The following is a 13,299-nucleotide window of genomic DNA, read 5'->3' on the forward strand; positions in this document are numbered from 1 at the left end:
TTATCATGGTATACAATGTGAAATATTTGTCTATACCTTGCTTGTGCCCTATTTTCCAGTTTTCTCAGTTTTTGTCAAAGCCTGGAGTATTTAGGTTTGTTAAACACTAGGTTACTATGCTCATTTACTATTTGTATTTTGTAAACTTTATCTGTTCCACTGATCCACACTCTTATTTCTTAGCCAGTACCAGATAATTTTGATGATTACTGCTTTATGATATAATTTAATATTTTACTTTTCCCCAGTTAAATAATTTCATTTTTTTTTTTTTTTTTTTTTTTTTTTTTTTTTTTTACAAGCAAATATTTTAATTAAACATCTGGGGTAGGGGAAGGGAGAAAGAGAAAGGGAGCGAGAAACGCTTTGGAAATCGTACAGTAAAAAGGTAGTAAACGTTGAATTTGCTTATAAAACGGAACCTCGGGAAGACTAACAAATAGGAGCTTCGGGCCACCTTTTCGCTGTATGTAACCTCTTCTCATCTGCCTTCTTTGTGTCCCAGTGCACATTGGAAATGACAGCTGCCTGCAGGGGCCTGGAGAGCCCGCCAGCAGCCTCGCGGCCCCCGGCATCAGGAGAGGGTGCGAGGATTATACTCGGGGAGTTTTTTTAGCTTTTCTTTTTCAGTCTCACTCTCGTCCCTCGCGATCACCAAGGAGTGTGAGTAGCCCATGGCAACCTGCTCTGTGTAAATGCCATCCAGAGTTTTCACTTCTTGGGCCGCAGTGGAAGACTTGGGTTTGTGATCACCATAGCCCAGTTCGCCGAAGGTTGGCGACGGGCCCCAGCTTATGGTGCTCTCGTCTGCAGCCACAATAATACTGCTCTTCCCACAAGCTAAACTTCTAATTTTCCAGCCACAGAGGTCCTGGACAGCTTTGGGATACATGGTGGACTCCCGAGAAGTGTTGGTAGCACCCCAAAAAAACAGGCCACCCACTTCACTGACGGCAAAGGAACAGGTGTAGCCAGCATAGATTTGTGCTGCCCCACGACCTGGGAAGTCAAAGAGCTTCACTAGGCGAGGGACCATCTCGTCCTTCTGCTCTGCGTGGCCCAGCCGGCCGTAGCCTCCAAAGCCCCAGGAGAAGACACGTTTCTGAGAGTCTAGAACCAGCGTGTGATTGGTGCCACAGGCAACATCTCGGACCACCACGTTGGGGACGGGCAAAATCTGTCCATCCTTGGTCTTTTCAATGAAGATGGCTACTCTGCGGGGGACCAGCTCACAGTCATATTCTATCCTCTGAGCCCGGGCAATGAACTTCCCGTCAGAATTGTGTCCCAGCTGACCATATTCAGGGCACCCAAAGGAGTACAGGTTTCCTTTGCAGTCCATTATCATGCTGAACTCAGCCCCACAAGCCATTTTGGTAATTGGCTGGCCATTGTACATTATCTGCGCAGGGCTGGGGATAGCGTCGGTCTGATTGCCAAGGCCAAGCTGCCCCATCTTGTTCTCTCCAAATGCAAACACCGAGCCAGTTTCTGTCAAAGCCAGAGTGTGGTTCCTCCCACATGCGGCGGACACAATCACTTCCTTGCTGAGGACTTCAATGAGTTTGGGGGCTTCCACTCTCTTGGTATCTCCATGTCCAAGTTGCCCCTTCTCATTTCGACCCCAGCTCCAGAGTTTTCCTTCTGTGGTGATGAGGAGACTGTGAGCAGCACAGGGGCCCGAGACCACCGTCCGTACCTGGACCCCAGAGAGGCAGCCATATCTGTGTGGCCCCCACAAGTTCTGCCCCAGATTGCGGTAAGCAGCTTGCTGTTTAGGCACTTCCTTCCGACCAATGAGGTCCCAGTTGGTCGCCCCAAAAATCAAAAGCTGTCCTCTGCACTTAGAGCCTTCAAGTTTTATCCGCTCCTTGGTGTGCTCGGGCTCCGTGATGACGACGGCCTGTCCCGCCCCCGCCTTGCCCGGCGGCGCCGGCTTGGCCGCCCGCTTGGCCCCGGGGCCGAGGCTGCCGCCGTCCAGCTCGGGCAGGCCGTCCTCGTCCCCGCTGCTGCCGCCGCCGCTGGAGCTCCCGCGGTCGGGCCGCTCCCGCTTCCTGCCCGCGGCCGCGCCGCCCCGCGCCTTCCTCGGGGGGCCGCCCCGGGCCCCCGCCGCTGCCGCCGCCGTCCCGTTGCCCGAGCTCTGCTGCTCCCAGGCCGCGGCGGCGGCCGTCTTCGCCCCGGCTCCGAGGCCAGCGCCGAGCTTCTTCCTGGGCATCCTGGTCCCGATGGGCGTCCTGCTCCCGCTCCGGCCGCGCTGGGTCTCCCGGCTGCTGCTTTTGTCTGAGAGCCGCCTGCCAGCACCCTCCTATCCGGTTTCGAGCTTATCTTAGTATTTAGTGTGAGATGTAAGTGAGGGACCAGCTTCTGCCATATAAGTTTCCAGTTTTCCTAGCAGTTTTTGTCAAATTGTGAGTTCTTAAATCAGAAGCTGGAATCTTTGGAACTATAGTCATTTGCCTTTATGTCTTGTATGACTAACTCAGTCCACTGATCCACCATTCTATTTCTTAGCCAGAACTAGCTAATTTTGATGATTGCTACTTTATAATATAATTTTAGGTTTGGTACAACTAGGCCACCTCTTTGCATTTTCCATCCATTAATTCCCTTGATATTCTTGATCTTTTATTATTTTTTTAAAATTTTATAAATGTTTTTTGACAGTGTATATGCATGAGTAAATTTTTTTATAACATTATCCCTTGTATTCATTTTTCCACATTATTCCCTTCCTCCCTCTACTCCCTCCCCTTGATGACAGGCAATCCCATACATTTTACATGTGTTACAATATAACCTAGATACAATATATGTGTGTAAATACCATTTTTTTTTGTTGCACATTAAGTATTAGATTCTGAAGATATAAGTAACCTGGGTAGATAGTAGTGCTAACAATTTACATTCACTTCCTAGTGTTTCTTCTCTGGGTGTAGTTGTTTTCTGTCCATCATTTATCAACTGGAAGTGAGTTGGATCTTCTTTATGTTGAAGATATCCACTTCCATCAGAATACATCTTCATACAGTATTGTTGTTGAAGTGTACAGCGATCTTCTGGTTCTGCTCATTTCACTCAGCATCAGTTCATGCAAGTCTCTCCAACCCTCTCTGTATTCCTCCTGCTGGTCATTTCTTACAGAGCAATAATATTCCATAACCTTCATATACCATAATTTACTCAACCATTCTCCAACTGATGGACCTCCATTCTTGAGCTTTTATTTTTGCAGATAAATTTTATAATTTTTTTTCTAGATCTATAAAATAATCTTTTGGTAGGTTGATTGGTTTGGCACCAAATAAGTAAATTATTTAGGTAGAATTGTCATTTTTATTATATTAGCTTGGCCTTTCCATGAGCAATTGATATTTTTAAATTATTTAGCTCTAATTTTGTGTGGAAATTTTTTTGTAATTGTGTTTCTATAGTTCCTGGCATTGTCTTGGCAGATAGACTCCCAAATGTTTTATATTGTCTACAGTTATTTTAAATGTGATTTCTCGAGGGGCAAAGCCAAGATGGCAGAGAGGACACATGATCTTCTCTCATGACCCTCAGCTAATTACCAAATCCAGCCTTTGAATTAGGGCACAGACGCCAGCACATACTGTGTACACTCAGGAAGGTGTGCAGACTCTGGGGGTTCTACAGCAGTTTTAGCTACTCTGCTCTGGTTACAAGTTAGTTCTCAGCAGAAAAGTTATAAAACATCCAACACAAACACAGAGGGTAAAGAGTGAACTGAAACAACAGAGAACCTGGAGTGAGTCAGCATGAACCCAACACAGCCCTGCTGCTGCTTTGCTGCTGCTTGTAGAGGAAGCTTGGAAAACCTCCCTTCCCCTAAAAGCAGATCCCAACTTTTAAAAAAATGGAGTAAAAAGGCAAAGAGAACTCTGACTATAGATAGATAGTTTTTATGGTGAAAGAGAAGAACAAATTTCAAACTCTGAGGAGATTAAAAGCAGATCATCTCCAAATGAAGCATTAAAGGATGATAGAACATAGTCCCCATCATTAGGCTCTCCTAGAAGAATTTTAAAAGGATCTCAAAAGAGAGAAGAGAAATGGGGAAAGGAAATGAAAACTTTATAAGAGGGTTTGGAAAAGGCAACATAAAATATACTTAGTGAAATGAAAAAAGCATATAACTCATTAAAAGATTTGACAAAATGGAAAAAGAAAACTTTCAACTCCATGGAAAACAGAATTTGTGAAATGGGGAAAAAAAAACTCCTTAAAAAACAGAATTTGTGAAATGGAAAAAAAATTCCATAGAACAACTCATTTAAAAACTCAATTCAATAAATACAAAAATAAGTAAAAAAAATAAAGAAAATAATTCACAAAATCAGAACTGAACAAATGGAAATGAATGACTCAATGAGACATCAAGAATCAGTCAAGCAAAACCAAAAACAAATGAAAAAATAGGAAAAAAATGTAAAATCCCTACTTGAGAAAACAATTTTCCTGAAAAATAGATCTAGGAGAGTCAATCTAAGACTATTGGACTCCCTGAAAACCAAGATAAAAAAGAGCCTAGACACTGTTTTTCAGGAAATCATCCAAGAGAACTATCCTGATGTCAGGTAAAATAACCATTGAAAGAATTCAAACACCTCCTGAAAGGGACCCCAAAATTAAAATTCCAAGGAATATTGTGGCTAAATTTCAGACCAAGGAAAAATAGTACAAGCAGCTAGAAAAAACACACACCACCACAAAACCACAAAACAATTCAGATACAAGGAGCCAGAATAAGGATTACCCAGGATTTAGCAGCTTCTAAGATTGAAGGGCCTGAAATCTGATATTCTGAAAGGCAAAGGAAATTGGAATGCAGCCAAGAATAAAGTACCCCACTAAACTAAAAGTTGGTTTTATGAAAAAAACAAAATAGATAAATCTTTAGTAAATTTGATTAGAAAAAGGAAAGAGGAAACTCAAATTATTAGTGTTAAAAATGAAAAGGGAGAACTTTCCACCAATGAAGAGGAAATTAGAGCAATAATTAGGAGTTACTTTGCCCAACTTTATGCCAATAAATTTGATAACCTAAATGAAATGGAGGAATACCTACAAAAATATAGATTGCCCAGATTAACAGAGGAGGAAATTACTTAAATAGTCCCATTAAAACAATAGAACAAGTTATTAATCAACTCCCTAAGAAAAAATCCCCAGGACCAGATGGATTTACATGTGAATTCTACCAAACATTTAAAGAACAGTTAACTCCAATACTATACAAATTGTTTGAAAAAAAAATAGGGAATGAAGGACTCCTACCAAATTCCTTTTATGACACAGACATGGTACTGTTATCTAAACTAGGTAGGAGAAAAACAGAGAAAGAAAATTATAGATCAATCTCCCAAATGAATATTGATGCAAAAATCTTTAATAAAATATTAGCAAAGAGATTACAGAAAGTCATCCCCTGGATAATACACCATGACCAAGTAGGATTTATACCAGAAATTCAGGGCTGGTTCAATATTAGGTAAACTATTAGCATACACATATATAGCAGTTTGGTTATTTAATAATAACCAAAATAACAAAAACCATATGATTATCTCAATAGATGCAGAAAAAGCATTTGATAAAATCCCACTCCCATTCCTATTAAAAACACTTGAGAGTACGAGAATGGACTTTTCCTTAAAATAGTAACATCTATTTTAAAACTTATCAGCAAGCATATGTAATGGGGATAAACGGGAACCATTCCCAATAAGATCAGGGTGAAACAAGATTGCCTATTATCACCATTACTATTCAATATTATATTAGAAATACTAACAAAAAAGAGATTAAATGAATTAGAGTGGGTAATGAAACCAAATTATCCCTCTTTGTAGATGATATGATGTTAAATTTAGAGAACCCCAGAGAATCAACTAAAAAGCTATTAGAAATAATATACAACTTTAGCAAAGTTGCAGGATACAAAACAAATCCACATAAATCATTTTATATATCACTAACAAAATCCAACAGCAAGAGATACAAAGAGAAATTCCATTTAAAATAACTATCAGTAGTATAAAATATTTGGGAATCTATCTGCCAAAGGAAAGTCAGGAACTATATGAGCAAAACTACAAAACACTTTCCATACAAAGTCATCTAAACAAGTGGAAAAATATCAAGTGCTCTTGGATAAGTTGAGTGAACATAATAAAAGTGACAATACTACCTAAACTAATCTATTTAATGCTATACCAATCAAATTCCCAAGAAATTATTTTATTGACCTAGAAAAAAATAAAATTTATTTGGAAGAATAAAAGGTCTAGAATTTTAAGGGAATTAATGAAAAAAAAAAATCAAATGAAGGTGGCCTAGCTGTACGAGATCTAAAACTATTATAAAGCAGCAGTGACCCAAACCATTTGGTACTGGCTAAGAAAAAGAGTAGTTCATCTGTGGAATAGGTTAGGTTCACAGGACAAAATAATAACTATAGCAATTTAGTGTTTGACAAACCCAAAGACCCCAGATTTTGGGATAAGAATTCACTATTTGACAAAAACTTCTGGGAAAATTGGAAACTAGTATGGCAGAAAGTAGGCATTGACCCACACCTAACACTGTATCCCAAGATAGGGTTAAAATAGGTTCATGATCTAAGCATAAAGAGTGATATTATAAATTAGAAGAACATAGGATAGTTCCCTCAGACCTGTGGAGAAGGAAGGAATTTGTGAACAAAAAAGAACTAGAGATTATTACTGATCACAAAATAATTTTGATTATATTAAGCTAAAAAGTTTTTGTAGAAACAAAAGTAGTAATGCAGACAAGATTTGAAGGGAAGGAATAAACTGGGAAAACAATTTTACATTTTAAGGTTCTCATAAAGGCTTCATTTCTAAAATAGAGAATTAACTCAAATTTATAAGAAATCAAGTCATTCTTAAATTGATAAATGGTCAAAGGAGATAAACAATTTTCAGATGAAAAAATTGAAACTATTTCTAGTCATGTGAAAAGACAAATTAAGACAACTCTGAGATACCACTACACACCTGTCAGATTGGTTAAGATGACAGGAAAAGACAAGGACAAATGTTGGAGGGGATGTGGGAAAACTGGGACACTGATCCATTGTTGGTGGAACTGTGAATGAATCCAACCATTCTGGGGAGCAGTTTGGAACTATGTTCAAAAAGCTATCAAACTATGCATACCCTTTGACCCATCAGTGTTACTACTGGGCTTAAATCCCAAAGAGATCCTAAAGGAGGGAAAGGGACCCATATGTGCAAAAATGTTTATGGCAGCCCTTTTTGTAGTGGCAAGAAACTGGAAACTGAATGGATGTCCACCAGTTGCAGAATGAGTGAGTTATGGTATATGAATGTTATGGAATGTTATTGTTCTGTAAGAAACGACCAGCAGGATGATTTCAGAGAGGCTTGGAGAGACTTAAATGAACTGATGCTAAGTGAAATGAGCTGAACCAGGAGATCATTATACACGGCAACAAGATTCTACAATGATCAGTTCTGATGGATGTGGCTCTCTTCAACAATGAGATGATTCAAACCAGTTCCAATTGTTCAGTAATGAAGAGAGCCATCTACACCCAGAGAGAGGACCATGGGATCTGAGTGTGGTTCCCAACATAGCATTTTCACTCTCTCTGTTATTGTTTGCTTGAATTTTGTAAATGTATGTATACATATATTGGATTTAATATATATTTTAACATATTTAGTATGTATGGGACTACCTGCCATCTAGATGAAGGGGTGGGAGGAAAGAGGGGAAATTTTGAAACAGAAGGTTTTGCAAGGGTCAATGTTGTAAAATTATCCATGCATATGTTTTGTATATAAAAAGCTATTAATTAAATAAAATTTTTTAAAAAATGTGATTTCTCTATTTCTTGCTACTGGATTTTGTTGGTAGCATATAGAAATGCTCATGATTTATGTGGGATAATTTTGTATTCTAAAACTTTGCTAAAGTTAATTGTTTCTAGTAGTTTTTAAATTAGTTCTATAGGATTTTCTAAATATACCAAGATAGCATTTTCAAAGAATAATAGTTTTGTTTCTTCATTACGTATTCTAATTCCTTCAAATAATTTTTCTTCTTTTATTGGTAAAACTAATTTCTAATACAATATTGAATAATAGTGGTTATAATGGGCAACCCTATTTCACTTCTGATCTTATTGGGAATTCTTCTAATTTATCTCCATTGCATTTAATGCTTGCTAATGGTTTTAGGTAGATGCTCTTTTTAGGGAAAACTCCATTATTCCTATGCTCTCTAGGTTTTTTTAAAATTAGGAATGGCTATATATTTTGTCAAATGGAAAGTCCTTTATTTAATTGAATGACCATTTCCCCCTTCTCTAACTAGTTCAATGACTTTGGAAAATCCATTTTTCTAGAATTTCATATCCAGCTCTAATATTCTATAATTCTGCAATAAAATTGCATTCTTCATCATTTCTTATAACAGCTAAAAGATAAAATTCTAAGCTTCATCTACCAGCCTTAAGATTTTGATCCAAATTATTTTAACAGATTTTAAATAGTCATTGACATCTTTAAGTATGAAAAACATCTGAGAGTAAAGTCTTGGTTTTATGAGGGGGTCAAGAAAAAGGAATTGAAGAAGTACTAGGCACCAGCACTTAGCACAAGACTTGGCACTTAGTAGGTACTTAATAAATATTTGTTTGATTGATTGATGGACCGAAGCAAGCTTATGGCATTAGATAACTATAGAATGTCCGTACTGGATAGGATCTTGAAAACCATTTCAGAAAAGAATAGGGCCTTTGAATTATAGATTCATAGAACATTGATTTGAAAGAAACCCTAGAATCATAAAACATCTAATTTTATTTCAGAAATGGCCGTTTAGACTCCAAGAATATAAAAAGTTAGAGCTTAATGTTCAGCTGTCTCGCTATAAAAATGGGAAAATTTCACTCTTCAGATTTTTATGTGTCTTAAGTGGAAGAATCAAGAATCAAGCACTCAGAACTCTTGACTGCTCCACATTTTATAGTTCTTGGAGAACAACTCTGATTGGAAAGACTAGGACCTAACGACTGGGATTAAAAAAAAAAAAAAACAGAACCCAAATTTTCAGCACTGTTTATTTATATAAATTCATTTAGGCAAACACTTTCATGCACCTTAACTCTCTTTGTAAGATGCAAGGCTGTGGGGATATACTAAGAAAAGAATTGCTCCCCTCCATACACATAGATATTGAATGGTGAAAAGGCATCTCTGGGTTACCCAGGCTTCCAAAAAGGAGCATTGGCTGGGATGAGAGAGCAGGGAAAAGTTGACATCTATGTTTGGATAGCAATCCTACCACCCACACAGCTCAGCCTTCTGCAGAGAAGCTTTGCTTAGTCTACTCAGTAAATTTAGTAACATCTTGCCCAGAAAAGAAGGTACAAATATTATGGAGGTTTATTTGAAGTGGTAGAAAAAGCAATAATAACAATAACTGGCAGTTATGTAACTCTTTAAGATTCATAAACTGCTTTATGAATATTTCATTTGAGCTTCACAAGAATTCTGATCATCCTCATTTTTCAGGTGAGTAATCGAGGGTGACAGATGTTAAATAATTGCCCTGGTGACACAACTCTTAAGTGAGACAAAAATTAAAACTCAGGTCTTTATTCCATGTTTAGCAACCTCTACCATATTACCTTGTTGCCTCTCATATCATGTAGATTGTGAACAAAAAGGTATAAAACACCAAATTGTAATACAGATGTAGGAATTCAAGAAACATTTATTAAACATCTACTTTGGGCAAAACTCTGGAAAGACAAATATTTAAAATTACACAATACTTGCCCCAAAGAAGTTTGCCTTCTGCTAAAGAGCAAATTATATGCACACAAGTAAACATAAGTCAAAGTCATTATGATGGTGGAAAGGAAAGCTCAAAGACAAATGTTCAAAAGATTTCAGGGTTGAAATCAAGAAAGACTTCACAGTGCTATAAAACTAAATATTATTATTATCATTATCATTCTTTTGCCAATTAAAAATGAGAATGAGAATAAGCCTCCATAATGTTAAGTCGTGAAATAAATCAAAACCATGAATTGAGGAATAAAACATATTTGAGATAACAGGGTAGCAAACCTGCAGCTCCAAGGAATGTTCAGTGGATTTCCCAAGACCCATGCAAAAGCTTCTTATGCTCTTTAGAAGGAGTGGGGATAAGACAGTAAAAGCTGATCATGAGACCCCAGTGACCCTTGGCAACCTAGGCAAGAAAAACCACTTCATTCTGACTGTTTTGCCTTTCATGTCATGTATCCCAAAGGGAGAGGACAAGGATATTAGAAGCTGACATTAGAGCTGGGCTCCCCCAAAAGGTAAAAACTCTTGGTGAGAGTGATGAGGTCATTAGTGCTTGATAGCCAAGTGGGCTTTGATAAAGAGAGCCTGAGTTACTGTAAACTCCCAGAGGTAAGCAGGGAGGTGGGATAGGATTATAAGTGTACTTTTTGATTTTGCTTAGGCCTTTTTTTATCTTTAAGTAGAATTTTATTATAGTCCCATCCCTGGTTTAATTCTTAGTTGAATTTATGATATTAACAAAACCATCATCATTCCATAGTCACTGGATCCAATCAGAAAGCCAAGTTATGATGTCAAGTCTTGAAGTTATATTTTCCTTATAAAAGAACCTGTATCTTAATGATTTGCTAATTCCTTTTTAAGGTTAATCTGCTTGCTAAATTTCATAATGGCTAATTCTTTTTGGGGTACTAAATACTTTTTAGGGTTATTCCCCAGTAATGTAATATCCTCCTAAATTCCTCTTTTAGGGATTTAGCAGCCTTATAGAGTTGGGAGTTCATTAGGAACTTGCCACACAAAGGCATCTTTTCCCTTCATGGTGTCTTCCTTTTCAATGGTAACTTAGGCCCCTTGCTAATTGCTAATCCCCCCTGCCAATATGGATTTAGTCCCCTGTTAGCAGTGCAAAGATTTTTTGCCTCTGGATCTGGAAAAGGTCTAGGCCTACAAAGTCTTTTTCTTTAGGTTAAATATATGCAATTCTTCTAAACAAATTTTCCTGTTTGGAAAGGGAAAAAAGGGAGAAAAAAACAAGAGAAAGAAAATCAAACAATAAAAAAGGTGAAAATACTGTGTTTCAATCCACATTCAGTCTCCCTGGATATAGATGGCACTTTCCATCACAAATCTATTGGAATTGCCTTGAATCACTACATTGTTGAAAAGAGCCAAGTCTATCACAATCTATAAATTCTTTTGAGACAATCCATGACACTAGCCTGAGACAATATATTTTTGGGGTAATAATCCCTCTCCCCATCATTTGGTGGCAAATCCCATAAGGGGGATCTAGAGTGTGATTCAGCTCAACTTAAGAGTAATAGTTAAGTGTAGGAATCTAAAGACATTACTAAAATTCTGACATTACAAGAATCACGTAAGAGAGTAATAGTCCACATTCTTTTCCAATAATGTGATTTAAGGCAATTCCAATAGACTTGTAATTTTTACCTTTGTTGGTGGTGTTTTTTTTTTTCTTTCTTATTTTCACTCCTTTTGTTATTTTTCTTGCACAGCATGAAAAATGTGGAAATATGTTTAGAAAAATTACACATTTATTTCGGATTACTTGCTGTCTAAGGAGGAAAATGGCGAGGGAGGGAAAATATGGACTATAAGGTTTTAAAAGGGTGAATTTGAAAACTATTTTTGCATATATTTTGAAAAATAAAAAGCTATTAAAGTTATCCTTATATTAACAATTTTCTATCAGTCATAAAATTTGTACTTTTCTTTCTGGGCAAGATCTATTACTACTTCTCCTCCTCCTCCTCTATTAATAGAGTTCTAATCATATAAGGCTAATTGCCTATTAGACATTTTGAACTGGATATTCATTTTGAACTCAAAAATCAATATGTCCAAAGTATAAGTTGGTATATTTCCCAAACTTACTTCTGTTTGAATGTCTTTATTATGGTCAAATTGCATAATTGCAATTATCCAGATTTGTGACCTTGGAGTCATCCTTGATTCTTCACTTTTCCTCATTCCATGTATCCAACTGGTTACCAAATTCCATCCTCTTCCTTCCATTTCATATTGTCACTGGTTTATTTCAGGCCTTTATCATCTCTCACCTGTACTGCTCTAGTAGATTCTTAATGGCTTAAATCTCTCTTTCCAATACATTTTACATTCAACTGTCAAAATGATATTCCTGAAGCACAAGTATAATAATTTCACTCTCCTGTTCAAGAAACTTCAGTGTCTCCATAACCCTTCTAAAAAAAATACAAATTTAAAGCCCTTTATCTGAAGACTCTGGATGCGAGATGAAAGCTGATGACTGCTCAGTTCTGCTCAAATACAACTCAGGTACAAGTCAAACGTGATATCTCTGATCCTCTTCTAGAAGGAAGAATAAAAACAGGTCTCTGCTCAGAGATATGTAGAATCAGCAGGTTCTTTTTAGGAGAAAAAATAACCTTGGGGGAACGGGTTAACATAATTTGGTGATCCTACTAGAGCAGTAACTGTGGGGTCAACAAGGGCCCACTTAGTAGCTAGTAAGTCCATATATGAACACATCAGATCTACCATTTTATCTACTGCATCACCAAGTGGCCCATTTACCTTCCTCCTTAGGTAGTCTCAGTTCTATTAGTGCAATTTATTTGTCCACACTGGTTTTGTCCATCTTTGTAACTTACTGAACCCAAATTCTGATTCAACCAAAGCTGCTGTGTGGACTACTCCCATTATCTGTAGCCTAATCCAGTTAGCTGAGAATTATTCACATTTTCTGAAAAGAGCAAAGGTGACTGTTATCCTACCACTTTATCAAAATATCTTCCCAACCTTCCCCCAGCATATGGATTTATTAAGCAATACATGCCAATTGCATGACAAATTGGGACCATGCCATCTCAGTTTGGCATTGAATCCTTAATACAGAGGGATTTTTTTTAATGCATTAAAAGAAAACAGGATATAAACAAGGACACAAAATTACATAATATGACTTTTAATTGGAGGAATGATGATGGATTTTTCAAGTTGAGAGGGGGGAAGAGTGATTTTGGTTAAGTCAAGAGGATCAAGTGGGTTTCAAAGGCTTTCCCTTCCAAGAATTGGGAGAAGTAACTGAGTTTTATGAAATAATAGATAACTTAGACCATTTAATTTTCCTTTAATAATTTGCAGAAAAAAGTAAGATAGAGGATAATACATGTAGTGACACAAGAATGGAGTCAGTGTTCTTGAA

General features: G+C 37.4%; 1 protein-coding gene across 1 annotated transcript; it reads right to left on the minus strand.

Annotated features, from left to right (window-relative positions):
• Positions 1-268: 268 nt before the first annotated feature.
• On the minus strand, positions 269-2,293 carry LOC141556692 (protein RCC2-like). The gene has a single exon (XM_074291260.1). It carries the CDS (start codon positions 2,213-2,215, stop codon positions 575-577), a length of 1,641 nt encoding a protein of 546 aa, XP_074147361.1. The 5' UTR covers positions 2,216-2,293; the 3' UTR covers positions 269-574.
• Between the last annotated feature and the right edge of the window lie 11,006 nt (positions 2,294-13,299).

Source organism: Sminthopsis crassicaudata, chromosome 2, assembly GCF_048593235.1.
Source record: "Sminthopsis crassicaudata isolate SCR6 chromosome 2, ASM4859323v1, whole genome shotgun sequence".
Taxonomy (NCBI): Eukaryota; Metazoa; Chordata; class Mammalia; order Dasyuromorphia; family Dasyuridae; genus Sminthopsis; species Sminthopsis crassicaudata.

What these genes read in the sequence shown, in the direction of transcription:
- LOC141556692 (XM_074291260.1), bottom strand. Translation starts at nt 2,215, where the DNA reads ATGCCCAGGAAGAAGCTCGGCGCTGGCCTCGGAGCCGGGGCGAAGACG.